We start from the raw sequence: 26,402 nt of genomic DNA, 5'->3' as shown, positions 1-26,402 counted from the left end.
TATTAACCTTTCACATGTGCCTGCAGTAGAGCATTGATAAGTCCTTTTAAGCGCGCGGGTGAGGACCCACAGTCAGGCACCCCGTTTTGTATGGGGGTTGCTCTACAACACTTCCAGTCTCTCGTGTTTGCAACCGTCCTCCAAGTTAGGGTGGGTGGGGTTGATCGCCTGGTGGAAGCCCCCAAGTCTTGGGGCGCGGTCCGGTGGAGAGTCCAGCCCTCCTCGCAGCTCTCCCGAAGAAAAGAGGGAATTTCATCCTGCACATCTGTTGCTTGACAAAGAACTTCTTCCCGGTCTTCCGCCGCCTAGCCCTCCAGTCCCCAGTCGGGTTCGCCTGGGCCCGCCCCTCGCGACGAGATCGCGGGGAGGGGCCGAGGGAAACCCGAGGCCCGCGCCCACCACCCGGGCGGACGACGTGGCTCCGCGGCCCTGGCCTCCCCCCGCGGCCCGGCGGCCAATGGGCTCGTGAGACGGGCAGCCCCGCTTCCCCGCCGGCGCCCGGGGCGCGCTGCTCGGCTCTGGCACAGGGAGGGCGCTGGCCAAGGGGCTGGCCCGTCCCCTCCCCCGCGCGCTGCGGGTCCCCACTCCCCAGTCGCCGCCCTCGCCGCGCGCTCGGGGCCTCCCTGCGGGCCGCTCTCTGCTCGCCACGATGGAGCGCAGCGGCCGCGGCCGCAGCCTGGGGCTCGCCCTGGGGCTGCTGCTGGCGCTGGCGCTGGCGCCCCGGGCGCTGCGGGCCAAGCCCACCGTGCGCAAGGAGCGCGTGGTGCGGCCCGACTCGGAGCTGGGCGAGCGGCCGCCCGAGGACAACCAGAGCTTCCAGTACGACCACGAGGCCTTCCTGGGCAAGGAGGACTCCAAGACCTTCGACCAGCTCACCTCGGAGGAGAGCAAGGAGAGGCTGGGGTGAGGCCGCGATCGGGGGCGCCGCAGGGTGCCCGGGGGGTGCCCGGGGCGCGCCCGGGGCCGGAGCCACGCGGGACGCGAGCCGCAAAGCGAAAGCGAAATCGGGCGCGCGGGTGGGGCGGGGTGGGGGGTGGAGAGGGGCCGGGGCCGCCGGGCGCAGCGGCCGGGCCGGTGCCAAGTTGCCCGCTGCGCCCCGGACCTCCGCGTGGAGCTCGCGGCCGCGCCCCGTGCGGGGTGGATTCCCGCTGGGCAGCGAGAACGTGGCAGCAGCCGCGGGAGCCCGGCCCGCGAGGGCCCGCCCCCTCCCGTGGTTGCATCAGAAGGGAGGGGAGAGAGTAACAAGAAGAGTTTGTCTAGGGTGGCTTTTTAGTGGCCTGAGTGCTTCCCAACCCTCCTAGTTTCCCGCTTCTCCTCCTGGCCCGTAGAGGAGGACTTGAGACGCCCAGAAGGATGGACAGAAGTGGATTGACGGTGAAGGGGGCAGATGAAGGACATAACTGTGCCCCTGGGCCAGTCAGTGCTGGGGTATTCTTGCCTTTAGCCCAATGGCCCAGCCCATCCAGTGGCAGTGTGTAAAAAGACTGTTTTTGAGAGGGGAGGGGATTTGGGGGACAGGAGATGGGAGTTGGACGGGACATGGAAACTGGCCCCCTAGTTTGTTTCCAGCGATGTCTGCAGAGGCACCCCGTCCCTTGATAAATGAGGACAAAAAGCTAGGGGTGGTGTGGTGATGGATTGCGAATTTCCCTGTTGAAGGCAGGTAAATCAGGAACCAGACCTGAGAAACAGAACTTTGTAACATCCCAGTCAACCCTCTTCAGGTCCTCTGGGGACACACACACCGGCATTGTGCAAAGGCATCTAGAAACCTTTTCACGGAGGAATCAGCACCCAGCCTGGTCCCAGATGGAGGCTGGGCTGCGGAGGATACCAGTGACCCTGCCTCCTGGAGGGGGCCCCTGGAGGTGGAGGCTCTTCATATCCTGCTGCATAAAAGAGAACACAGCCATCCCTGTGCTGATGGGGGCCACCAAAGGCCAATGTGGTTGGTTAGCGTATAAAGCTAAATTACACCTATTGTGTAGGTGCACCATCTGCCTGCTCTGATAAAAAGATCTTTGAACTTCAAAGTCACCTCCAAACAATCACCTTTTATTTTGCAGAGAAGTACTTTCTCTTCGTGTCTGAGACTTAACAATGGGGGCCATTAATAAGTTCAGTCTATTGTATTGCTCTGAGACACTTGGAAACGGATTTATTCTTGGGCCTTGAATGGCAGCCATTGGCAGCCGTATCAGAGGGCGGGGGAGGTTTTGGGATGTAGAGAACTGCTGTAGTTTGCCATCCTTCAGGTTCCAATTTAATGCCTTCATAATGACCCATAAGTGCAGCAGTGAGAGAAGGCCTGGTGGAGTTGGTCTGCCTTTGATTGCTGGACACACATCTTAGCTTCATTTATTCATGCAACAAACCTTTGAATGGCTGCCGTGTGCCAGCCAGGGCATTAGGTATCTGGCAGGTACAAAGGGAACTTTATGCTTAGTTTTTGTAAGTACTTATAATCAAACCTGGAGGAGAGAAACACAAGCAGACACACACATAATTGCTGGGATGGCAGCCCGTAAACCGGCAGTGACCACATCCAGGAGGAGGCTCTAGGACTTTAGCTTGGAGAGAGGATCTTGGGGGGTTGGGGATGTCAACTGAGCAGAGCTTATGGGGTGATCCAGAGGTTGCCAGGTGTACGAAGTTTATAAAACCTGTTCTGGGAGATGAAGGGCCTTGGGGTAGTGGTGTTGGACAGTGTTAGGAAGAAGTAGGAGGCGGGAGTAGAGAGGGAATCGAGGGCAGAGCAGGAAAGGCCTTTGTGAGTGGGAGATTAGAGGCTATCCTGTGTGTGGCGGAAATGTCATCATCCCAGAAACTTGCTGGGAAGGTCAGACTAGCAGCAGGGCAGAGAACAGAATTGAGGCACAGATAGAACCCACAGGGAGGGGAATGGTGGTGAACACCAGAACCCCTCATGACCAGTCCGGGTGGCAGGAGGGTGAGTCCAGACACATGGGAGGGGGAACTGGCAGTGCCTGCCCCTACCTCAATATGGAGGGGTAATGGGGGTGACATCTGGGTCTCTGGATGGGCAGTGGCTGTGCTGCTCACCTGCAAGGGAGAGCTGGGTTAGAGGGGTGGAGGGCAGAGAGCTGGAAACCAAGGACCCAGTTTGGGATGGGGCCAAATGTGAGCAGCCTGGACTGCTGGATCTGGGCGACTCTGTCACCCCTTGTCCACAGGTTCTGAAAATGTGACAGCTCTAACACCCCGGGTGGGGGGGTGCTGCAAAGTCACATTGGCAACCCGAAGTCACAAAGGGGCTGTGCGGTCCTAGGAAAAATGTGAACACTTGCCAACATTTAAAATCAGAGTGATCCAGATGCAGGTCCTGATTTCTGGTTTCTCTTGAGGTCTGTGGACCATTATTCCCACGGGGCCACCAGGTCTGCAGCAGAGTTGGACAGTCTTGCTGGCAGCCATCTCCAGGTTGCCCTCAGCTCTGTCTGAAGGCTTCATTCACATCTGGTACCTGATGGGTGTCCTTGAGTTCTCCCTCCACCTGGGTGCTAGGTTACGGTCCTCAGTGAAGACAGGCTCATAGTCTCCCCTTTATTCCTCACAACCTACTTTGTAACATAGGTTTTCCACTTTATAGCCGGGGAAACTGAGATCCAGGGAGGCAAGTCCCTTGCCCAAGGTCACACAGGAGTAGGATCTAGGCATTCTGATTATAGTATTTGCCATTCCCAGTTTCTCCTGAGATTTTTGAAGCGTAAGATTAAGATCTTACTTCTTATAATAAATATTCATTAAGCTCCTACTATGTGTTGGGCTGAGGGGCATCCTGGTTATATTTTTGGCATAGATCAGAGGCTGTCGTTTCCACAAAAGGTTGTACACGGTTGACGCTAGGTCTCCACAGCACTGAGACTCTGTTCCCTGGGCTTGGAGCAGCATCTGGGACACAGTGGGCTGGCTGAACAGTGTTCAGTGTCGAGAGAATTCTGCTGTGTCTGCTGTCATTTCCTAGAAGGAAGCCTGAATACCGAGGTTTAGTCTTTTAGTCTTGAAACCTATTAAAATTGCAAACGAAGGGACACATTAAGTGTTAGATGCTGACACTTTTCCGAGGAAGAAGATCTCGGGCTGCTCAGGTTCGGGGAGGAGATGAAGACTTGAGTGCTAGTGAATTCATTTCTTACTTCCAATTAATCAGAGATTAGCTGTGTCATAACTTCTGTTCACAGTAAGGAAATTTTACCACTGGGTTGATAGACTTCCACCCCAAAGCTATGAAACCTGTTCCTAATTAGCCAGCATGACTCATCCCGGGTAAATTGACTACTAGGGTAAAATATTTTTAAACATTGAAAATATCTTTAGGTGTCTTCAGACACCCTACAGTGATGGCGTCGCTGGCTTGAGACCCTGTCTCTGGCCTAGATGTGGGTACGTGGTGAGTTCCCAGCCCAGTCTTTGCTGAAGACTAGGGGTTGGCGCTTCTCGGTCGAGTGCAGTGGGAAACCGCTGGGCCAGCTGTGAGCAGGAGGCAGCAGTGGACTTAGGCGTCTTCACCATAAGAATAGGGTTTAGGCTTCTGCAGTGCTGGGCTGGTCACATTTCTTGAATGGTGTCCTTGATGGCAAGGTTTTTATATGCTGTGACCAAAAAGATCTGGTCTCTACCTACTTTAAATTTCAAGTCTTTGAGTCCAAAGTGGTGAAATTTAAAAAAAAATTCACTTTTTTTTTTTATTTATCTAGACTGAACCAAGAGCCAGAAGACATGAGTTCTTCTCCCAGTCATTAAATGCTGGCTGTGTGACCTTGGAAAATGCAAATTCTTGCACCCTCAGTTTCCATTATTACTTTGAAACGAGGGGCTACATCAGGGAAGATTGTTGGGTTTCATCTCTCAGATCAACTTTAACCAGTCGGTGGTGTCCATCTGTTGAGCACTGTGTTGAGAAGGATTCTGAGGCCACCTGTAGGTTTATCAGGATGAGGGGCATTGGCACTGGGTAGGGATAGAGGAGGCATATGATCCTATGAAATATAAATTAAATATAAAATTAAATATAAATGTTAAGATCCTTTCTAGCACTGTGGGATCATTGTTTTATTTTCATGTTTATGCATTTTTGATTCTGCAGGCATTTGACCTTTCCAGGATCAGGATCATATAACCTTAATAGCATCTGGGTCTTTTTTCTTTTGACTACAGGAAGATCGTCGATCGAATCGACGATGATGGGGATGGTTTTGTCACCACTGAGGAGCTGAAAATCTGGATCAAACGGGTGCAGAAAAGATACATCTATGATAATGTTGCTAAAGTCTGGAAGGATTATGATCGGGACAAAGATGATAAAATTTCCTGGGAAGAATACAAACAAGCCACCTATGGTTATTACCTAGGTAAGAAGAGCCACAGGAGCTGTCACACAGCTGGGGTCCACATCACCAGAGACTGCTCACTCTCTCACTATATTCACCCCTTTGGGGAGATGTCACAACCTCTTTAGTAGGGCCTGCTGGTGTAACAGCCTCCTCTCCTTACTAAGACAGGACCAAGTTACTTACTCTGAAGTCATAGGTAGTGAGAAGGCGAGAGGTCAAGAGTTTAATAATAAAAGACTTCGGTTACTTCTCTCCCTGGCATATGATCTCAGAGGTACACTCAAAGGACAAAGCAGAAAGTAAGCATGTCTGTGTACAGTTTCAAAATGCTGCTCAGTCTCAGATGTCAAGGACTGAGTGGGCTGGAGCAATCAGGCTATCTGGTCGAGGGTGGTTTGGGAGCTGGGCATTGAAGGATGGATTTATATTGAAAGAGATAAAGATGAGTGGGGTAGGTGGGTCAGCTGCAGGAGCAGAATTGCTGCAATGCAGTCAGCAGTAGTTTGGATACAGGGCTGGGTTTGGATAGAGGCAAGTTTGAGGGAATGGTTTGAGGGAATGAGGTAGAGGCTGGTTTGAGGGAATGACGGAAGGGTGTGTGCAAAGGACAGGGTGAACACCCACTGGGTGCCTGGTAGAGACAGGAAGGAGAATGGAAGGTACACGTACTCATGGCCACATCACGTACTCATGGCCACATTAAGGGAGATCTTGTAATCCAGGCCGGGGTGCCCGGTAGAGACAGGAAGGAGACAGGCTTGAGGAGAATGGAAGCTACAGCTACTCACGGCCAGGCAGAAACATTCAGACAAAATATCATGGGTGGTAGGGACCCTTTGTGTGTTGTGTTCAAGAATGGTATGATGAAAGCAGGTACAGCCAAGAGAAATACAGCATGAGTGCATCCAACGCCTGTGTTCTTAACCACCTGCCATCGTGCCCTGATGAGCCATGACAGCCTGGGCTAGGGAGGGTGGGAGGCGACAGCTACCAGAGACATCCTGAAATAAAATGTTTCACAGGACTCGGCAGGTCAGGACCTCTCCTCCCAGGTGTCCCATTTGGGCATGAAGGATGCTCGACGGGAGGAAATGCCTTCCTCAGCAGCCCCATTTAAACGTTTCTGCGCCTTCATGCAGGGAACCCTGCTGAGTTTCACGATAGCTCAGATCATCACACCTTTAAGAAGATGCTGCCACGAGATGAGAGACGGTTCAAGGCTGCCGACCTCAACGGGGACCAGACAGCCACTCGGGAGGAATTCACTGCCTTTTTGCACCCCGAGGAGTTTGAGCATATGAAGGAAATTGTGGTTTTGGTAAGATAATAGAGCTCGGTGGGAAAAGACCAGGGTGAAAACTGCAGTAAAGTCTTGTCACCCACTACTTACAGAGAGAGAATGTTCTTTAGCCTGAGGGACGCTGGAGAAGGACTCTGGAGGGGAACACCTGTCCTGTCTGCTCAGCACATTAGGGCAGCTGGCTGCTGTCATCAGTAGCCTGGTCCTAGCCACTCAGTACAATCGAGGCTTATGTCTCGCTTACAGCAAGTCCAGTGCAGGTGGCCCCAGCCTCACAGATGAGGCTTCTGGGCAGTTCTCTAAGTGCTCTTAGGCACCCAGGCTCATGTCCCTCCATCTTGTGGCTTCAAGGTCATCCTGGCAACAGCCAGCTGGGGACAAAGGAAAAGAGGGAATGAGAAAGTAATTGTTTTGGTCTATTCTGGCCAGGAAATGACATGTGTCATTCTTTTATATCCCACGGGTTCCTGCTACATAAGGTGAGGTGAGATGGGTACTCAGAGAGAGCAAATGAGTGCAGTGAACACCTAACTATCTCTGTCCCATTTTTCAGCTTTGAGGAAACTAGAAAGATGGAGATGGAATCCACTGGATTGTTAAGCCACATAGAAACTTACAGTAAAACTGTGGTGGGTAGGGCGCTCCCTTAGGTGTGGGTCTTCGGAGGGTTCTTCCAGAGACAGAATGTTCTTCAGCAAGAGGGCAGTTGGAGGACTCTGGAATAGAACATTTTGGAATAGCTGTCTCCTCAGCAAATTTGTCAGAGCAGCTAGCTGCTGTAATCAGTAGCCCAGTCCTAGCCACTCAACACGATCGAAGCTTAAGTCTTGCTTATAGCAAGTCCAGTGTAGGTAGTCTCAGCCCAGGCTTTAAGGAATAGCTCTACTTGTGAGATCTCTGAGTGTAATTGCTTTCCAAGGTGTCTTGTTAGTAGGTCCCAGATGTCCTCATTTGTACAACAGTATATAAGTGCCATCACCTGTTTGCTGGGCCGATCTCCCAAGATACTTCCGCTTCAATGCTGGAAAACAAGTGGCTAAAGCTTTTGTTTGTATCCAGCTCTGAGCTGCTTGAGTTTCCCGGTTGGTAGATGAATCTACTCTTGCCTCATGCTATATCCTCATGCCCTGGCAACCCCAAGGACTGGCCAGTGGCTCTTAAGAATCATTTCTTTTTACCACCTAATGTCTATGAGTGATGGCTAATTTGCCAGAGGATGATGAAGATGGAGAATTATCCACAAAGGGCTTATGTGGCTCTGGATTGGCTCTGCCCTCTGGTTGGCTATGTTCTTTCTCCAGGATGCCTCTAACTTGCTATGACAGTGGACGGTAGATTCAGTTATTCAGCCTACCAAGACACCTAATTAAGAAGTCAGATGCACTTAATAGAGAATGTAATACATTAAAAATTCAGATATACTTTTTATTTTTTAACTGTCCATTATTTTGTATTTTTTCTGACATCAACTTGGTGTTCATGGTGCACTTGACCCTGGGGTCTGTCTCTGTGGTCGTCTGGCCCAGGGGTCCTCAAGTTGGGTTCCTCGCAGGTACCCCAGGGGATAATCTGGCTGCTCAGTCAAGATGGTTGGGTGTGCAGGGCTTACTGATAAAATCAGAATACCCGTGTGTTTACAGGTACATGTCTATTTGAAGAGATTTTTCTGCTCTTAAAATTGTGAGCTGGGGGGTTGTGGGGAGAGGGACAGAAATCACTATCTGTTTTCCACAGATAAGAAGAAAATGCTGGGGAGATAAGGAGACAGGCCAGATGTCACCAAGCATTCAGTCACAAGCTGGACAAAAGAGGACAGTCACTAGGATTCTCAGACTCACTGAGAGCACACAGCCATAGTCATTCTCTTTTCCCTTTTCCTGCCTAGGAAACTCTGGAGGACATTGACAAGAACGGCGACGGGTTTGTGGATCAGGACGAGTATATCGGTGAGTCCTGCTGGAGTTATGCTCAGCTGGCCCACATGGGCAGCTCCCTCCCCCCTCACGTCTGGCCACTTTCCCCAGATCACTCTTTCAGCAACAGCTGTAGCAAATGGTGGTTAACCAGAGGAGAAGGAGTAGGGAGGAACTTGTCACCCCAGCCCAGTGATGTCACCCCAGGGAGTTATTATTAAACCTCGTTCAGTGGAGAAGAGACTGAAAGGCTGGCTCTACCACTAGACTGGCCAGCAGCTGGCCCTGCCACTCGAGAGCTGCCTTTCAGCACGCTCTAGTTTTACCTTTGCAAATGGGTTTGGAGGAAGTTCTACAGATTTATAGTGAGGCTAGTGTGCACAACCTCGGAAAAGACTCAAACCTGATTATGGACCTGGAAGCTCGAGGAGGCACAACTATGATCAGCAGAACTGTTCTTACGCCCAGGATCTCTGCAGCAAGGCATGCGGCTTAGGCAAATCCTTTTACAGCACACACAGCTCCATAGTAGCTTGCGACATTTAGCACCCCTGGTTTCCACTCTTTCCTTGGGAGTACTGCACATACCCAGTATTTGTTCTGAAGGGCTCCATTTAAACACCCTCCAGAAGAGCATTTTCAGGTAACTGAGCATTGGTTGAATGAGACTCAAATTAATGCATCTGGGTCAGAACCCCCATTGCTGGGGAGAGCCCTTCCCTGCAGCCCGGCAGTCCTGCAGGCGTGAAGGACAGGAGCAGGCAGTTTAGAACTTTCATCAGCTCCTCACCAGCTGCTGCTTTGTGCTTTGGCACCTGGCTCCAGCTGCAGACAGCTCTTCTCTTCCCAAGTCTCAGAAAATGAAAGCTGAACAGTCATTTGGGGGATGGAATATAGATATATGCATATGTATGAATTAAATTTCTGCGCACTTTTTTGGGTACCAGTTCCTTAGTTGGTGCTTATTGAGCTGACGTTCATTTACAATGCTGTATAGGGTCTGTGATGGCATTTTCCCAGCAAGTCCGCTATCAGCTGCCCATTCACCATCCACCACCGACCTCTTGGCCCTTTCTATGCATTCCCTTCCCTCCCCTTCTCTGGCCAATGACTATTCAGTTGTCAGAGTCTAAAGCGTTGTTTCTGTATACATACTTAATCAAGGCAATCAGTATCTTTTAGTAAAACTAGAGCCCCAGTCTCTGCCATCAGTCTTTGGTCTTCGATGCCAAAGAATCAGATGCTGTTCTCTGCCTGTGGTAACAGGTAGCGTCTCACTAGAGTAATTCAAGTGATCTTGGGGGTGCCACCTTTGTAGCATAACCTATGCGATGGCCTCCTGTCCACACAGGACAGCCTCGCTCGTGCCTGTTGCGCATGCAGGGAAGGTTCTGAGTCTCAGACCTCTTGCCTTGACAGTGGTGATGGAATTAGACTGACAGAAAACGCTGGCTGATGAAAACGACATTGCACTTTTGATTGAGAGTATGTGCTCTTTCCTGTCCTTCTGGGCTCTGCATTGAAACAGTGCAGAGTCAGGCAAAACTCTTTGAAGTGCCTTTGCTTTAAAGAAGCATTCCATTCTTTGCACTGGCTGAGGAGGAGGTGGGGTCATTGTTCTTAAATGGAATTTGGAGCAGCTTGCAGTCAGGGTGACCTGCTGTGTGGACTTGTGTAGCAAACGGCTGCTTTTCATTTACAGGGGAGGGAGGAGCAATCTTCGGCACAATCCTAGAAATAGGAGTCCTGGCTTCCCCACTTACTAACTCTGTGGACCTAGGACCGTCTCCTACTCCCTATAAGCCTCAGTTTCTTCAGCTGTGAAATGGAAGTAAAGAGTACCCAGACTTGCTGGATTGGATGAAGCACAAATGAGCTAATGTAGCTGACAGTCCTTTTTCAAAAATTAAGAAAAACAATGTGCAATTGTCAGGTGTGAATCTACTCTAACTGAACCAAGGATCCCGCCTTTCTTTTTCCTTTTCTCAGTCCCTACTCTCTCTGCCACTTGACATGTCCAAGTTGTGCTTCCATTAAAGACAAACTGCCCACGGAGTACCTGTCTTTTAGTGACTTAGCAAACAATGCATGTATTTACTGCCTTTTTTCCTTCCCCTGCCATTTTGTAAAATGAGGATTAATGCTCTGTCCTGCAGAATTGTTACAAGGATAAAGTAAATCAATAAAATATGAAACACCCTGGGAAATGATAAAAACAACAGCAGTAATAAACAGTGGTTAAGACCATGAGTTGGAAGCAGAGTACCTGTGCTCCTGTGTAGCCCCAAATTCGTGCTGACTGTGTGTCCTGGGGTCAAGGCTGTGCTCCATGTTTTCATCTATACATCAGGGAGAACAATGGCTAATTCATAGGATCATTAGTAAAAATCAAAGGAGAACAATGTGTATAAAGTATACTTATACAGGAGCCGGGCCCCAGAAAGTGCCTGATAGCGGTTAAGTGGTTATGATTCTTTGTTTTCCCCCATCGAGCGCCAATTTGGATTGCAGAAGGCTTCCCCAGAAAGTGTCCTATTTGATCTCCATAATAACCCTGTGATTTTTACATTGGCACCGTTTACAGACAAGGCAACTTAAGACTCGGTCACTGAACTAAGTTACTTAATCCCAGTTACTGAACTAAGAGCCAGAATTCATCAAAGGGGCAAGATCAGTTCTTCTAAGTCCACCGAGCGGCTCTCATTGTATCAACCCCAAGAAACTGCACACCAGGGGTTCGGGTTAAGTCTGAGGATGGGTCATCAACCTTGCAAAAACTCATGAGGTCAGGGCCTCCCTGGTGGCACAAGGGGTTAAGACACAGTCTATGAGGCTGTCCATAGCCGCTGCAGCATGAGTTTGATCCCCGGCCAGGCAGCTACCCACATGGCACGGTAGACTTCTCCTGTCTCTCCTGCTGCTCCCCTCAGCGTGTATTTCAGTCAGTGTGCCTGTTCTGTTCCCTGCTCTGTCTCTGGTAAATTCTCTCACCCCCCACACCTCTGGCCTGTACCCCAGTTCTTGTTTAAAAAAAAAAACAACTCATGAGGTTGGGTTTTCTTTGACTTTTACATTTCACTTATCTTCGTAATCCAAACAACATTCCCTTCTAGCGGATATGTTCTCCCACGAGGAGAGTGGACCCGAGCCAGACTGGGTTTTGTCGGAGAGGGAGCAGTTCAATGAATTCCGAGATCTGAACAAGGATGGGAAGTTGGATCAAGATGAGATTCGCCACTGGATCCTCCCTCAGGACTATGACCATGCGCAGGCTGAGGCCAGGCACCTGGTCTATGAGTCAGATAAAAACAAGGTATTTCACATTCTCCCGGGGTGGTTCATTAAAGGGAGAGACGGTTTACATAAGATTGGTTCTGTTTACCACTTTGCTGATAGCATTGACCTGTGTGGCTCTGTCCTTACTGACTTCCTCATTCTTGCCAGACAGTAAAGAACTTTAAACTTGAGTTGAGACCATGATAAGCCAGGGTGAGCTCAAGAGGCCCAGACATTTCTGGATCATCTGTAGGCCACACGCTTACCTTCGCTCCCACCTCCTAGACTGTAGAACTGGTGACTTTGTTTGCTAAGAACAGGGCAGGGGTTTAAGAAGTACACCCTTCATTGCCCTGGGACTGACTTGTTCCTCCTTCTTTCAGCCAGGAATGTCGGCAGAGGATTGTCAGGAGTTTGTGATGTGTCAGGTAGAAGGAAGCTCATCCCATTAAAACCCATTATATTCACCACTGTTGAGTAATTGGTGAGGGAAAATTCTGATGAAACTCCAGTGGTGTCATTCTATATAGGCTTATTTCAGAGCAAGTCTGACACTTCAAAAGCAAGATCACATTGCTGGCTCTGAGGCCCAGAAGTTCAGCATCTGTTGATAAATAGCCAAACGATTTAATAAGATTTAGGAAGTAGTCCCCCACTTCCTAAAAGACAGTTTTGCAGTCAGGTCATAAAAGAGAAATAGAATTCTTCCAGGCCTGTTTTGGGGAAGCTTGCACTGTTTGAAGACATACATAGATTCCAGGACCTGCCAGATAGATTTAGCATAGATTTTATAGCAGGAAGCTGTTTGAATTTGGGGTCTTACAGTTCAGTAAGGGTAGAAAAAGGAGTTACCTGGCAGTTTTTAAATTATTAAATGTGGAGTTTTACATATTTACATAAGCTTCATGCTAAATTATTATTCGGACTTGGGCCTTCCTGGTGGCGCAAGAGGTTAAGCACCTCACTATGAAGCAATCTGCAGCCTCTGCAGCACGAGTTTGATCCCTGGCCAGCCAGGGAGCAACCCACATGGCGAGGCAGACCTCTCCTGTCTCGCCCGCTGCTCCCCTCAGCAGTGTGTTTCAGTCAGTCTGCCTGTTCTGTTCCCCACTCTGTCTCCGGTGGATCCTCTCACACTCTACGTCTCTGGCTTGTACTCCAGCTCTTGTATGCATGAATAGATAAATCTTTAAAAAAAAAAATCATTATTCGGGCTTATCAGAGCTTCTATGACATTGCTTCTTCCTCTCTCCTACAGGATGAAAAGCTAACTAAAGAGGAGATACTGGAGAACTGGAACATGTTTGTTGGAAGCCAAGCCACCAATTACGGGGAAGACCTCACAAAAAATCACGATGAACTTTGATGTACACTCACCCTCGTGGGGCAGACTGTCATAGGGCTTTCTTTCATTGTCTTAGATGGTTGTATACTTGTCTTATTTACAGTGGTTTGTCCCCCCAAAAGCAAGCTTATAATCTTAGATTGGGGTTAAATTGTTTTTCACTCAGTGTTTACTGAGAAATAGTCATCATTACTGTTTCAGTAAGAATTCTTTCAAAGCCCATTAAAATCTGGGTAAAAGAGGGGACCCCTACATTGCTCTAAGGGGATAAACTGCTAGCTTTTTCCATTAAATTTAAAGGGTGAGAATATTTGGAAAAGCTTTGTTATTCAGAAGTTGGGTGAGTTGAGGGGAAGGATATGGAGTGACTGCTATGGATTTTAACTGCAAATTTTTACATTCACCACTGTTGAGTAATTGGTGAGGGAAAATTCTGATGAAGCTCCACTGGTATCATTCCATGTAGGCTTACTTTAGAGCAAGTCTGATACTTCAGATTCTTCCTTTTTGACATTGTGCTCTGAGCTGTTACTGTAAATGGTTCTAAAACCTCTGTGCATTTTTCTGTACGGATCTGTTAATGTGCACAACAAATTCACATCTTTGGGTTTTTTTTTTTTTGCTTTGTTTTTATAATAAGAAGCAATCAAGAAAGATAATGTGAAAAAGAAAGGAATTTTAGAGGTAGGGAAAAGATGAATGTCAGGCATGAAGAACTATGAGGAAATGGTAAACAATTATACTTGAGAAATTTTTCGACTTGAAGGAAGTCTGATCTTTGAAAAAGTAACTAGAGATATAATCCATTTCCTAGTGATCACCAGTGGGAATGCAGGAGTGGCTGGCTAGGGGAGCACTGGAACCCAGCACGTCCTGGCCTGGGGAAGCCACGCGCCTGCACCTGCCCCAGGGACGTCTTACACCATGGAACTAGGATCATGTGATGTTCCATGGCATTGACTGACTGGTAGAAACAACCTCTACAGGTTGAAATTCCACCTCTTAAATAGGAAGTGAATGAAATAAAGGATCCCCGTGAGGATTTTCTATTGTGTCCTGTCTTGTTTAACTTCATATGTACTGTGACATCATTATTCCTTACAGAATTTAACAGTGGGATGGGATTATAGGAATAAGATTAGAAAGATTCTGGATTTTTTTAATCTGCATGTGCAGAATATATCTATTTACTTACTGGATAAAATGTATGCTTCCTTCTCTATGCTATTAGGGAATCTGCAGGCCGTTGTAACTAAGATCTTTCTATATGTTTCAATTGGGGGAAAAAAACCCAGTTAGCACGTCATCAGCATCATTTCCCACCACTCTCCCTTTCACCTCCCATCCCCCATCCCTCGACTTTCTGGTTCACAAATACACCAATTTCACTCTCAGGTTGCGCATTTGCACTTGCTCTCTTCGATTCAGAACCCACATTTTGGACAGTTCAAATACTACCTCCTCAATGGGACTTTCCAGACTTCACCATTTGTAGCAGTTCCTACTTGAGTCCCTATCATGCCTGTTTTATTTTCTTGGGGTGTGTGTTGCCATTTATATCTGTTACCGAAGGCTGCCATATAAATTATCACAAAGTAGATGGTGTACAACAGACATTTACCTTTCGGGTCCGGAGATTGAAATGGAGACGTGGGCGGGGCTGTGATCCCTCTGGAAGCTCTAAGAAATCTTCCTTTGGCTGTGGCTGCATCACTCCAATCTCTGCCACCATCTCTCTCCCAGCCTTCTCCTCTCCATTGCTCCTCTATCTTTTATAAGGACACCTGTCATTGGGTTTGGGGTCCACCTGGGTAATTCAGGATGACCTCCTCTTGAGATCCTTAATTACTTTTGCAAGGATTTTTTCCAAGAGAGGTTATCCAAGTTAGAGGTGGAACCACCATTTAACCTCCCATACCATTTGACATCTTGTTCTTACCCTGTCTGTCTTCCCCAGGCTGCAATATGACCTTGACGAGATCAGTGGTCTGGCCTTATTTATTGCTTTCCAGGACCTAGAACAGTAGCGGCTATCTACAGTAAGTACTCAGTAATTATTTGCTTAATGAGTGAGAGGTTATTAGCTTTAATCACAGAGAATATTCCAGAAGGGGGAAAAAACAATCTGTAAAAAATTAAATAGCCAACATTTCCTGAATGAGAAGTAATTTGCTCAAGATTCCACAGTGATTCAGTGGCAGGGTCAGAATTCAAATCTAGGGGTCCTGGCTCCAAAAATTCTACTCTTCCAAATTTTGATATATGTTCTCTTTATTTGCTTGACCACATTAAATGATAATGTGGTCAGGAAACAAGAATCTTTCCTCTTACCTTGAAATAGGCTGACTTTTTTTAAGCAATGAAACATTGAAAGAAAATGTGACAATAACATCTCATAACCTAATTGTAAGCATAATACTCTTAAAAGGTGCTAACATTGGGCCTCCGCTGGTGGCGCAGAGGTTGAGTGCTGGGTTGCGAGGCTGCCCGCAGCCTCTGCAGTGCCAGTTCGATCCCTGGCCACTGGCAAGGGTCCCACAGGGAAAAAAAAAAAGTGCTAACATTATTTTTCCCCAAAAGGTCCAAATAAATGGAGTTCCTCCTGTTGACCTTGAGCAGGTCAAATGCCAGGGGTCAGGTAGATGAACATCTGCAAACACCAAGGCTCTGGTCAATAGAGCTGTAGGGTAAGGTAAAAAGTATCAGGCTTTTCTGCCCTCCCGCCATTAGGATAGATGAGGGAACCCTGTGGTCCTGAATGCATGCCTGATGGCGGGCACCTGAAGTGGGTACACCTGGGCTGAGAGACTGAGTTTATAAGGGCGGCGTCACGGGGACGCCAGCAGAAGCCAAGAACGAACGGAAGCCGAGAGAAGAAGAGAAGCAGAGAGAAGGCCAGAGAGAGCCCAAATAGAGTGAGGATTTGCTGGGGGCTGAGAGGCCTGCCAGCCTCCCGGGCCCCCAGCACCCCTGCCTGCCATACGCCTGGTAAATCTAAATAAAAGACCTGCAAAAGCCACTGAGGACTCTGACTCCTCCTTTACCCAGTCTGCTGGGATCATAAAGATCCTGCACTGTGCCCACTCCTGCCCCTACAATTGGCATAAGTCGGCAAGATGATCCATGCAAACAGGTATGGAGCCCTCCGAAGACCTGGAGGGACTACGGAGTAACAGACTGTGTTTGCCTGTGACAACTCTGGAGGCCTCATGCCAGCACAGGAGATGGACAAGGTCCGGGAGCTGCAAGGACCAGCCCAAGACCGCCGAGGCAGCTGAATAGTTGGGGAAAGAAAGAGGACCACGATTCAGAGCTTGCCAGTGCTGACACAAGGAAGTAAGCCTATGGACTTGGGACTCATGGACTTGGACTGACAATCCTGACAGAAGGCGGAGGACCTTGGCAGGTTATGGTTTTTGGGAATCTGGGCGTGGCCAGTGGGCCTCAGTGGCCAAAAGCAGCCTGTGTATGCCCAGCAGCCAGGCGGAGGAAAAAAGCCAATTTTGAGAAGGCAAAAGCTGGTGCTAAGTTGAGCAGCCCCGAGCGGCTGTTAAGCAGCCTGAGTGTGCTGGAGACCAGTGAGTCTCTTAAAATCACCTGTGGGTGATGCCCTGCTTGTTGTCGAGTGAGGGTGAGGAGCTGAGGAACCCATCCTTGGGGGACGGGTGGGGAACGTGGCTTGGGGTGGAGCCCAAGCCGAATAGGGGCCCAAGAGAGGCCACATGTGGAGTTTGGATCCCCGACCCATGTGCTTGTGCAGTGGGTTGGCCTGAGCGCAGGGGTCTGCGTGTGGCATTGGTGGCTATGAAGGCCGAGTGTTGGAGCGACCGCAGACAGAAACCCTGAGGGTTGGCGAGTACCCCCAACAGTAGAATAGAATCCCCAGTCCCAGAGTGAGTGCATCCTGGGGGTGGATGCGGGGTGTGGCTTGTAGCTGAGACTACAGCCAGAGAAGGCCAGGAAGCCTGACGGCTCCTGGTGTGTGACAGCAGATGCCGTGAGTGGTTCCCCTCCCTTGTATGAGCAGCGCCTTCGGCAGCAGATTTGGTGGCTCATCTGCTGGTGCCAATAATTGTCTTTTGCCACTTGGTTGGTGCCCTGGAATTATTTGTGTTCTGTTGTATTTTATGTATTTTGTTGTTCTATTGTGATGTATATTACTTGTTATTGTGGGCCATGGCTGCAGTGTTGTATTGCCAAGAGAAACATAGACTGTCTGGCAGAAAACCGTGAGAGGGTGGATTGTAGGGTAAGGTAAAAAGTATCAGGCTTTTCTGCCCTCCCACCATTAGGATAGATGAGGGAACCCTGTGGTCCTGAATGCATGCCTGAATGCATGGCAGGCACCTGAAGTGGGTACACCTGGGATCAACTGAGTTTATAAGGGAGGCATCACAGGGACACCAGCAGAAGCCAAGAATGAATGGAAGCCGGGAGAACGCCAGAGAGCCCAGATAGAGTGAGGATTTGCTGGGGGCTGGGAGGACTGCCAGCCTCCCGGCCCCCCAACACCCCTGCCTGCCATATGCCTGGTAAATCTAAATGAAAGATCTGCAAAAGCCACTGAGGACTCTGACTCCTCCTTTACCCGGTCTGCTGGGATCATAGAGATCCTGCACTGTGCCCACTCCTGCCCCTACAAGAGCTTTGGCCAATGGTTGCTTTATATAAGTTACACATAGTAAGATGCTAAATAGATTTTGAGCTATAAGTTGTTCTTTTTTTTAAAATATCTTTTTTTTTAAAAAATTAATTTATACAAGAAACAGGGCACAGGCCAGATGTGCGGGAGGGTGAGAGGATTCACCGGAGACAGAGTGGGGAACAGAACAGGCAGACTAATGAAATACACTGCTGAGGGGAGCAGCGGGCAAGACAGGAGAGGTCTGCTGTGCCTTGTGGGTTTCTCGCTGGCCGGTGGGGATCCAATCCGCGCTGCAGAGGCTGCGGACAGCCTCACAGTACGTCGCTCAACCGTCTGTACCACCTCGGAGGCTCAAGTTTTTCTTTTTAAATCGGTGCCAGCTGAAGAGAATCCACAAAGAGACTAGTGCTTCTAGGGCTGAATTTGACACTATTAAAGAAAAGAAAACCTCAGCTAGGGGACATAGCTGTTAACGTGGCAATTTGTAAAACCTTAGATTTCTAATGGGGTCTGACTGTTTCAAGGAAAACATATTTTGTTTCTAGGTAACATTTCATGTCTGATTATGAACACATGCTATAAAATTGACCTGTAATGGGAAATATTGTAATGTCACAAAGCATTATCTATATGCTTAATGTGACTTAAAGCATTAATTGCTAGGAGACAAAATCTGTCCAAGCAAAACATGAACACACATTTTGTTCCTCTTGTCTTATTGTGTGTTTTTGAATGAATTCGAGTGTAACAAAAATGTAGTTAGGAAATCAGCACTACCTGAAGGTTTTCTTCACATGCCTGGATTATTATTGCAGTTCCTTGTTAGCACAGGCACGAACCACCTGCTCAGAAGTGCTCAGCAAATAGCAGCTACATGGCCACTAGTTGGATCTCGGCTAAAACATCTTATGAGATGAGTGATGAATAGCTGACTGTTGTTTTTTTTTTTAAGTCTTTCTAGATTTATTTTGCCACGTTTATAATAAAATTCAGCTTCCTTCAAGTACATGCAACTAAGAGTTGGCTCTCTCTGGAGTCTTAAAGCAAGTTTACAGTGCTAGAATTTCCCACTAAAGCCAACAAGTGAAGTAATGTTCACTGCTTTGGCTCACATTTAAGTATTAAAAATTTGAGCAGTGGAAACATTGTCATCAGCACTTAAACTCAGGAGGTGTACAGGAATTTGGAACTATTTCCAAAGAATCCTTCTTTGGAAGGATTGTGGTGCTGTGGCTAAGTCTGAGTTCCCTTCAGTTCCCTTCAGTTCCCTTCAGTTCCAGTGTCTGAGATTGGGCACACTGAGGTGTCACTAAGTAGCATATATTCCATCATCTCTGGAATATGCAGGCTGGGGTGTCCACACACACATCCAAGGAACTTAATAGGAAGAAATAGGAATGACCTGGGGAACCAGTTCCTGTATTTACTGCCACCCCCAAAGCCCACAAGTATTAACAGCCAGCCTGTCATGAAGCTGAGAAAAACGGGTCTGTCCTGGGCAAAATGAAATATGTGATTCCCCTATTTTGAAATGGCAGACCCAGTATACAAATCCAATCCTCTAATGGAAGACTCACCCTCTCAACCATTTCACTGTTGCCTCCAATTTAAGAGCCTCTTGGTGAAACCACTGTTAGTATTACTACTATCTTAAAAAACTGGTAGCAATGAATTGGAAATTCAGGACTCACAGGGTAAAAGGCAGAGCTGATGGCATGGAAAGACAGGTCCAGAGGCCGGCCTGGATTTCAGCCCTGCCAGTATGGAGTTCCAGGATTTCAGTAGGTCACCTTCCTTCTGAACAGCCTGTTCTGACTACAGTGGAGATAGTGATGACAATGATGATACCCAACTCTCAGAGGAATGACAAACACAAGGTAAAGTAATGCATGTGAACGAACTGTGAGGATAAAAAAATGAGGCCCAAATAAAAGGAGTCCTCCCTGTTGCCCTTTTTTTAATGCATACAAGAACTTGGGTACACGCCAGAGGTGTGGGGGATGAGAGGGTTCACCATAGACAGGTGGGGAGCAGATCCACTGAAATACACTACTGAGGGGAGCAGCAGGTGAGACAGGAAAGGTTTACTATGCCATGTGGGTCAGCTCCCTGGCCCGGGATCAAACTTGTGCAGCAGTGGCTGCAGGTAGCACTTAGTGCTGACGCTTAACCCCTTGTGCCACTAGGGAGGCCCCCCGTTGACTTTCTTGAGTGGGTCAAATGCCAGGGGTCAGGTAGATGAATGCCTGCAAACATCAAGGGCCTAGTCAATAGTCTTTAGAATTACAGTGTGAAGTGATTTTAAAAACTCAAAATTGACCTATTACTAGGTAAAACTAAATGGATTAAGTGACAAAGGCACAGTAGTCAGCATTGTTTAAATCTTGGTGAGGGAATTCCAAAGCTATTTGTAATGAGCAGGCATTTGGAACTCAATTCAAAAGTAAAGCGAAGACCACATTCAAAAAACATTCACGGATCCAACTTGGGATCATGTTTTCCAAGGAGGAAACCGAGGCTCAGGTGCAGTCTTCTCCATCACAGACTTGAGACAGAGGTTAGATCAGACCATCTCCCCCCAATTCCAATCCTCTTTAAAGTCTCAGCATTCTCAGAAAAATGGCAACAATATCACCTACGGTAGAAAAGAGCCCCGAAGACTAAGGTAACCACTGTGCAGTGCACAGAGTGAGTAAATAGTGACCACTTCTGTTACCACACCAGAGGAAGGTCCTTAGGTATTTCAGAATTAAAGTTTTTATTTATCGTGAATGCCTTTAGACTTCAATTCATGGCAGTAGTGACTAATAGAAGTTACGAATTTAGGAGAAAATCACCAAAGGTTGGTTTATTTTAAATGCACGAAAAAAAGGTGCTTTTCAGCACAAAAGCTCACCTTTTTAACCAAAAAGAGTTCAATGGTAAGTAGCTGAGGCCATTTAATGAGTCATAGCTGATGAGTGATCTCAAACCACGGGAAGCATGTGGTGCTGTGGCTAAGACATTGGAGATAAAGAAAGATGTCCGTGGAGAACATGCCCAAGTCTGGTTTAGAGTCACACGGACTCTAGCTGAGGACTTTAGGCCGAACACTTACCCTCTGCAGCAGATTTCCTTTTCCTCTTCCGCTGAGCGAAGAGTACTACCTGCCTCCCTGGTGTCTGTGAGACCCAGTGACATATGGGGTATAAATCACTGACGCAAGCCTGATGCTGGAATGCTTGATCAAGGGCACTAGATGACTGTCACAAAAACTTTTAAGAAATTAAAAAAAAAAAAAAACTTAAGAAATTGGCAACCATTTTAAGAGTAAAAATAGATGCTAAGAAATCAGAAGGAAATTGTTGAACGAATCATCTGGATTTCATTTTCTGACAGGCACAATTCCATGCTCATTCACACAGACACCGGGTTCATCAGCCTCAGGAGGCCCCTCCGGAAGTCTTCGGGAAGGCCCACCGGCTTGCTCGTGGCTGGATTCACGAAGACGTGGACTGAAGATCCTGTGGTACAGGCCAACACGTCAAACTGTGTGAGCTTGGGGTGACCAGAGAAAAAGCCATCACTGAGGTCCCCGTGGTCTACTGAAGGTGGCTCCAAGGAGGGCTTAGGTGGGAACAGAGCAAGGCGGTAATGCACACTGGAGTGACCCACTTTCTCAACAGCCATAGCGGCCAGTGGGACCTGAGGAAAGCCTACAGGTGTGTGGAAGGTGCATTGATTGGTCACCATGAATCCCACGAGGGAGGATGTCCTCAAGCCGGTTTTCAGGCCACAGTACCTAGAAGGGGAAGTCACAAAGCTTATTCCAGTGACCGTGTTCTTTCCTAGCCAATGTCTGTGTTGGAGCAGCATAGAGTGGTGGCTTCAAAGAGCCTCCCACTGAATCCTCACTCAGCCATTTACTAGCTGAGTGGCCTTGGGCAAGTCACTTAAGCCCCTGACCTCAACTTCCACAACAAGGAAATATTCTTTACCCTGGTACCTCCTTCCCAGGCTTTGAGAATGAAGGGCTGGATGTCATTTAATACAGCATACCACTTCATACATCAACAGTTCCTAGACATGGTTAAATGCTCATTAAACATTGGCTATGATAACCAGCTTGTCCTTGCCTGGCATGGTGAAAAGCCAGAAAGTTGTGCTTTTATTTTTTTTTAGAGATTTATTGATTGATTTATACATACATACATACAAGCACTGGGTACAGTCAGAAGCGCGGGAGGGTGAGAGAATTCACCAGAGCCAGAGCAGGGAGCAGAACAGGCAGAAGGACCGAAGTACACTGCTGAGGGGAGCAGCGGGCGGCAGGAGAGGTCTGCGCGCCATGCGGGACCCTCCTCCGGTGGCCGGGGAGCAGCCGGGGATCGAACCGGTGCTGCAGAGGCTGCGGGCAGCTTCGCAACCCAGCGCTCAACCGCTGCGCCACCGGGGAGGCCCCAGAAACTTGTGCTTTAAATGAGAGAGAAAACGAATTCATTAGATAGCTACTGTGTCTCTTATCTGTGCTACTAGGCAGTCATCTCATTACGGACAGGGACTGTGTCTTGTTTATTTTTAGGTTTGTTGACTAGAAATGAAGAAGCACTTAAGATACATTGTGAGGTTGAACAGAATCAGAAATAAAAAGCATAAAGCTGAGTGACAGCCTCTCCCCACCAAGGAGGATTGAAATGGCTTAAACATTTTAATCACATTGTCCTATTGGGTTTTTGGTTTGTTTGTTTGTTTAGAAAATTAAGATCAAAAGTGAGAATTCACTGTATGGGAACAATGGTGGGTCCTATAAAGGTTTGACTACAACGTTGTTCACAGAATTGATGAGCACAGAGGAGAAACAGGAAGCAGCTCTGAGGCTCTGCCCGGGAGGGCAGGGCGAGTATCTGTGGCCAGTCACCCTGGCATCCACTGGTGTCACCGTCTCGACACTAGATACATTCACTTACTGTCAAGAAGGCTGTTCAGAGAGAAAGATCATGTTCTAGAACAGAATCTGCTATTCCATCTCCCTTGCTATACAAAAGCATATTAGTTTAGGTACTTATTCCTAGAAAAGACTTTCAAAGAACGACCTTGAAGTGTTCCAGTCGTTATCTAGCAGTGCAATGTGGGATCACTGTTTTCTTCCTTTTGCAAGTATGAACTTTCCAAAATGAACATGGCTTGCCTTTGAAGTAAGAAAAAAATGTGTTAAAAATATCTGAATGTGAATTTCATTTTCCAGAAATGTACAGGAGAGATGAGCAGGCTGTGTAAGCAAGGCTCCTTCCTCAGGAAAACCAGGACAGGAAAGGGACACGAACAGAAAGCTTTGTCCCTCAGCATTACTCAAGATCCGATGAGAATGAAATCCTCCTGTTTTCATTTCCCATGCTTCTTCCTCACTATTGCTTTCCTTTTTCTCAGCCCATTTTCCTCACTGTTGTAGGGCACTGACAGTCAAGAAACAGCGCTTCTTCCCAACCCCCCCCCCCACCCCGGAGAGCAGTATTTCACAAGCTCCTTGGATTCTGAGCTCAGCCACGGACCTCTTAAATAATTGAAAAGCAGGAATGCTTTTGAACAATGTCCTCCCTGAGCGGCTGGTCAGGCCAGGCCAGTGCCAGGTGCTTTACATGTTGTAGTCAATCTTCAAAACAACCCTGCTGACAGGTCTCGTTGTGCCTCCCTTATAGGAAAGAAATGAAGGAGGAGAGGCTGAATGCATTTCCCAGAAGCCAGCATTCAGGCAGTGGTGAGCTCACTCACACTTCAGGGTCTTCCATGCTGCTGCTAGACGGTGAAGCTGAAACCCACATTTCAGTCCCGTGATGAATTATGTTTTCTTTCATTGTTTCTGTGACTTTAAGGCCTACATTTTCCTTAAGTGTTGTGTCACAGTTTCCTCACATCTCCACAACAGACCTCCAGCTTGCAAATTCATAACCCAATCTGATTTGGTCGGTGGTTATAATAGGGGCCCTCAGTGAGAATTTTTTCGTTGTTCATTTTTTGGTAGGTTTTAATTTTTATTGGTATTTTCAGATCTATTTATGAAAGTGTGTATTTGTGAGTGTATGTGTGTGTGTGTGTGTGTATACTCTAAAAGTTAGGTTGTTGTTCAAGGTTTATTATAAAACCAGTAGTTATCCAGTTGGTTACACTATCAGTTGGCTAGTTGGTATACTTGGTTTCAATCTGGGTCAAGAAATTCTTAGAATAAATTCATTCATTCAGCAACTCCCACTGCACACCTGCTCTTTGTCATGCACTGATGACACAACACGAAACAAGACAGAGTCCTGCTCCAGGAATCAGGGCTGGGGGTTGGTAGGGTATGTCAGCTCTTCTCCCGTTAGCAAGAAGAAGGTGCTGGTCATGTTCCTTTCTTGCTCCCCTTCCTCTTTCCTTCTCTCCTTTTCTTTCTTTCCTCAATGAACATGCATTGCGTTTGTTGTTCAAGGCAGGTGCTAGGAGCGGAAGAAAGGAGTGAACAAGCTGCCTGGTGGTAGTGCCTGCCCTCATGGAGCTGTGGCCTACACAGGAGGCCATTACCATGCAGTGTGAGCAGTGCTGTGTGTGGGAAACCACAGGGGTTCTGCAAGTTTGTAGTTGGTGGTGGTGGTGGTGGGGTGACTTGACCTAGACTACCAGGGAAGTCCATCTGAGCAAGTGACAGCTAAAGTGAGACCAGAATGAAGGTAGGAAGTACCCAAGAGAACAGCAGGGGAGAGGGTTTTCCAGGAGGGGGAATGGCATCTGTGACACCAAGCTTGTTTAGTAAAATGAGCATGTGACTTCAAATTGCAATAACAAGTTAGGTGGAAATAGTCTGGGGGGTGGGGGGAACAGGTAGGTAACTACCACAGTCCTAGAGAGATGATGGTTTGGACTATGGCAGTGGCAGCAGAGATGATGATATTTTAGAAGCCAGCACATAGTGTATCAGTGGGGAGAGGGGAGTGGATGGAGGGGGCAGGAAGGCCCAGCCTGGTTATATACATGCTGGGTGTTATCTGAACAGAGTGACAAGCTACCCCATAGGCTTAAAGGGGAGGCAGTCTCAGGATCGTGCTTGCATTTCAAGACTAGCATTCAGAAGAGGATGGATGAAGGCAGGGCGGATAGACATGGCATGGTAACATGTGTCTGAGGAAGTGTGCACCCATTTCTCGAAATCAGTGTCGCAAACCAATGTTTCCTCATTAAAAAGAAAAAAGTGGCGCAGCGGGTTGAGCACAGCACTGTGAAGCTGTCCACAGCCTCTGTAGCGTGGGTTTAATTCCCTGCCGGCCAGGGAGATTCCCACATGGCATGGCAGATCTCTCCTGCTGCTCCCCTCAGCAGTGTATTTCTGTCCTTCTGCCTGTTCTGCTCCCTGCTCTGTCTCTGGTGAATCCTCTCACCCTCCTGCGCCTCTGGCCTGAACCCCAGCTCTTATATAAAAATAAATAAATCTAAAAAAAAAGTGGATGACAGACACCAGTTGGGAGATGATTGTGATGATGGGAACTTGGCTGGGTGGCAGCAACAGAATGAAAAGTTGTGACCTCCAGACACAGGCATGGAGGACTGACATCTGGCCATCCTGGCTGACTGGCGTCCACTATCACAAAGGCCAGTGTTCGACAGTGACAGTGATGGTGCCAGCACCTTTCGGCAAAGGCAGGAGCTTCCACCACCTCCTAGTCTTTTTCGGGCTATTGATGAAATGGCTCTTTCATCTGTTAATTTCTGCCATCACAGGTCAATTTCTGCCTATTACCCATCACGTAGGCATGGTGACACCTGTGATCTTGTCCTGTTCTCCAAATATAATTTCACATCTAATTTTTTTAAGTACTAAAAAATACATTATTGTGGGGAGCACCGCCGTCGGGAGCCGGGCCTGTGCAGGGGCGTCCTGGCCGCCCCTCGGGTTCACCTTTGCCGTGGTCCCCGGGGGCCTTCGTGCGGGCCCTGGGCCCCAGAGCCCCAAGGCGCCGTCCGCGCGAGGCCGCCAGGCGGGCGCCCAGACCAAGCCAACCAAAAAGTGTTTGGGGCAAAAAAGAGAAATATCACATTGTATTTTTAAATCGTGTCCCCGCTCGTCTCCAGGCCCTGCTGCGCCAGGAGGACTGCACGGGCGCTCCTGGCTGTGCGCGTGAGGCTGCACCCCTAGACCCGGGCCGCGCACCCCCAGACGGGAGCTGCGGTGCGTCCTGGCACCTGCTGGCAGCGGCTACGGGCCACGCTGACTGTAAACTCGAGGCCCCCTTGAGTGCAGGCTCCCCGTGAGCAGACACCAGACCGCGTCGTTCACCCCTCACGGCCACCTCAGGACGCGGGCTGCACCTGCGGACTCCGAGTTGATGAGGCGCTTACATCACCGCACCGTTGCCGAAGCAGCCGCGCTCCCTGCAGAGAAGTACTAGTAGCCTTCAAAGCCAGGCCCTGAGCAGGGCCTCCCCAGTGGCCTAGCGGGTTGAGGCTCAGTGTTTCAGTGCTTGCTGCGGCCTGAGTTCGATACCCGGCCCGGGGAGTCAACCCACGCAAGGTGCAGCGGGCCTCTCTCTTGCCCGCTGCTGCCCTTAGTGGTGTAATTCAGTAA

The 26,402-nt window shown here is 48.4% G+C and overlaps 1 protein-coding gene across 1 annotated transcript; it reads left to right on the top strand.

Annotated features, from left to right (window-relative positions):
- The first annotated feature begins 610 nt into the window (after window positions 1-610).
- Window positions 611-14,259, top strand: RCN1 (reticulocalbin 1). The gene is made up of 6 exons (XM_037522519.2): window positions 611-903; window positions 5,179-5,372; window positions 6,494-6,672; window positions 8,540-8,600; window positions 11,681-11,880; window positions 13,102-14,259. Exons 1-6 carry the CDS (start codon window positions 650-652, stop codon window positions 13,207-13,209), a joined length of 996 nt encoding a protein of 331 aa, XP_037378416.1. The 5' UTR covers window positions 611-649; the 3' UTR covers window positions 13,210-14,259.
- Window positions 14,260-26,402: the final 12,143 nt, after the last annotated feature.

Source organism: Talpa occidentalis, unplaced genomic scaffold (assembly GCF_014898055.3).
Source record: "Talpa occidentalis isolate TD23 unplaced genomic scaffold, MPIMG_talOcc4v2.1 talOcc4.3, whole genome shotgun sequence".
NCBI lineage: Eukaryota > Metazoa > Chordata > Mammalia > Eulipotyphla > Talpidae > Talpa > Talpa occidentalis.
Note: the sequence above shows the minus strand (reverse complement) of the source record. Positions and strands in the feature narration are given on the sequence as shown.

What these genes read in the sequence shown, in the direction of transcription:
- RCN1 (XM_037522519.2), top strand. Translation starts at nt 650, where the DNA reads ATGGAGCGCAGCGGCCGCGGCCGCAGCCTGGGGCTCGCCCTGGGGCTG. An exon ending in TGAAGGAAATTGTGGTTTTG is followed by an intron (nt 6,673 to 8,539) that starts GTAAGATAATAG and finishes TTTCCTGCCTAG; the next exon opens with GAAACTCTGGAGGACATTGA. An exon ending in ATGAGTCAGATAAAAACAAG is followed by an intron (nt 11,881 to 13,101) that starts GTATTTCACATT and finishes TCTCTCCTACAG; the next exon opens with GATGAAAAGCTAACTAAAGA.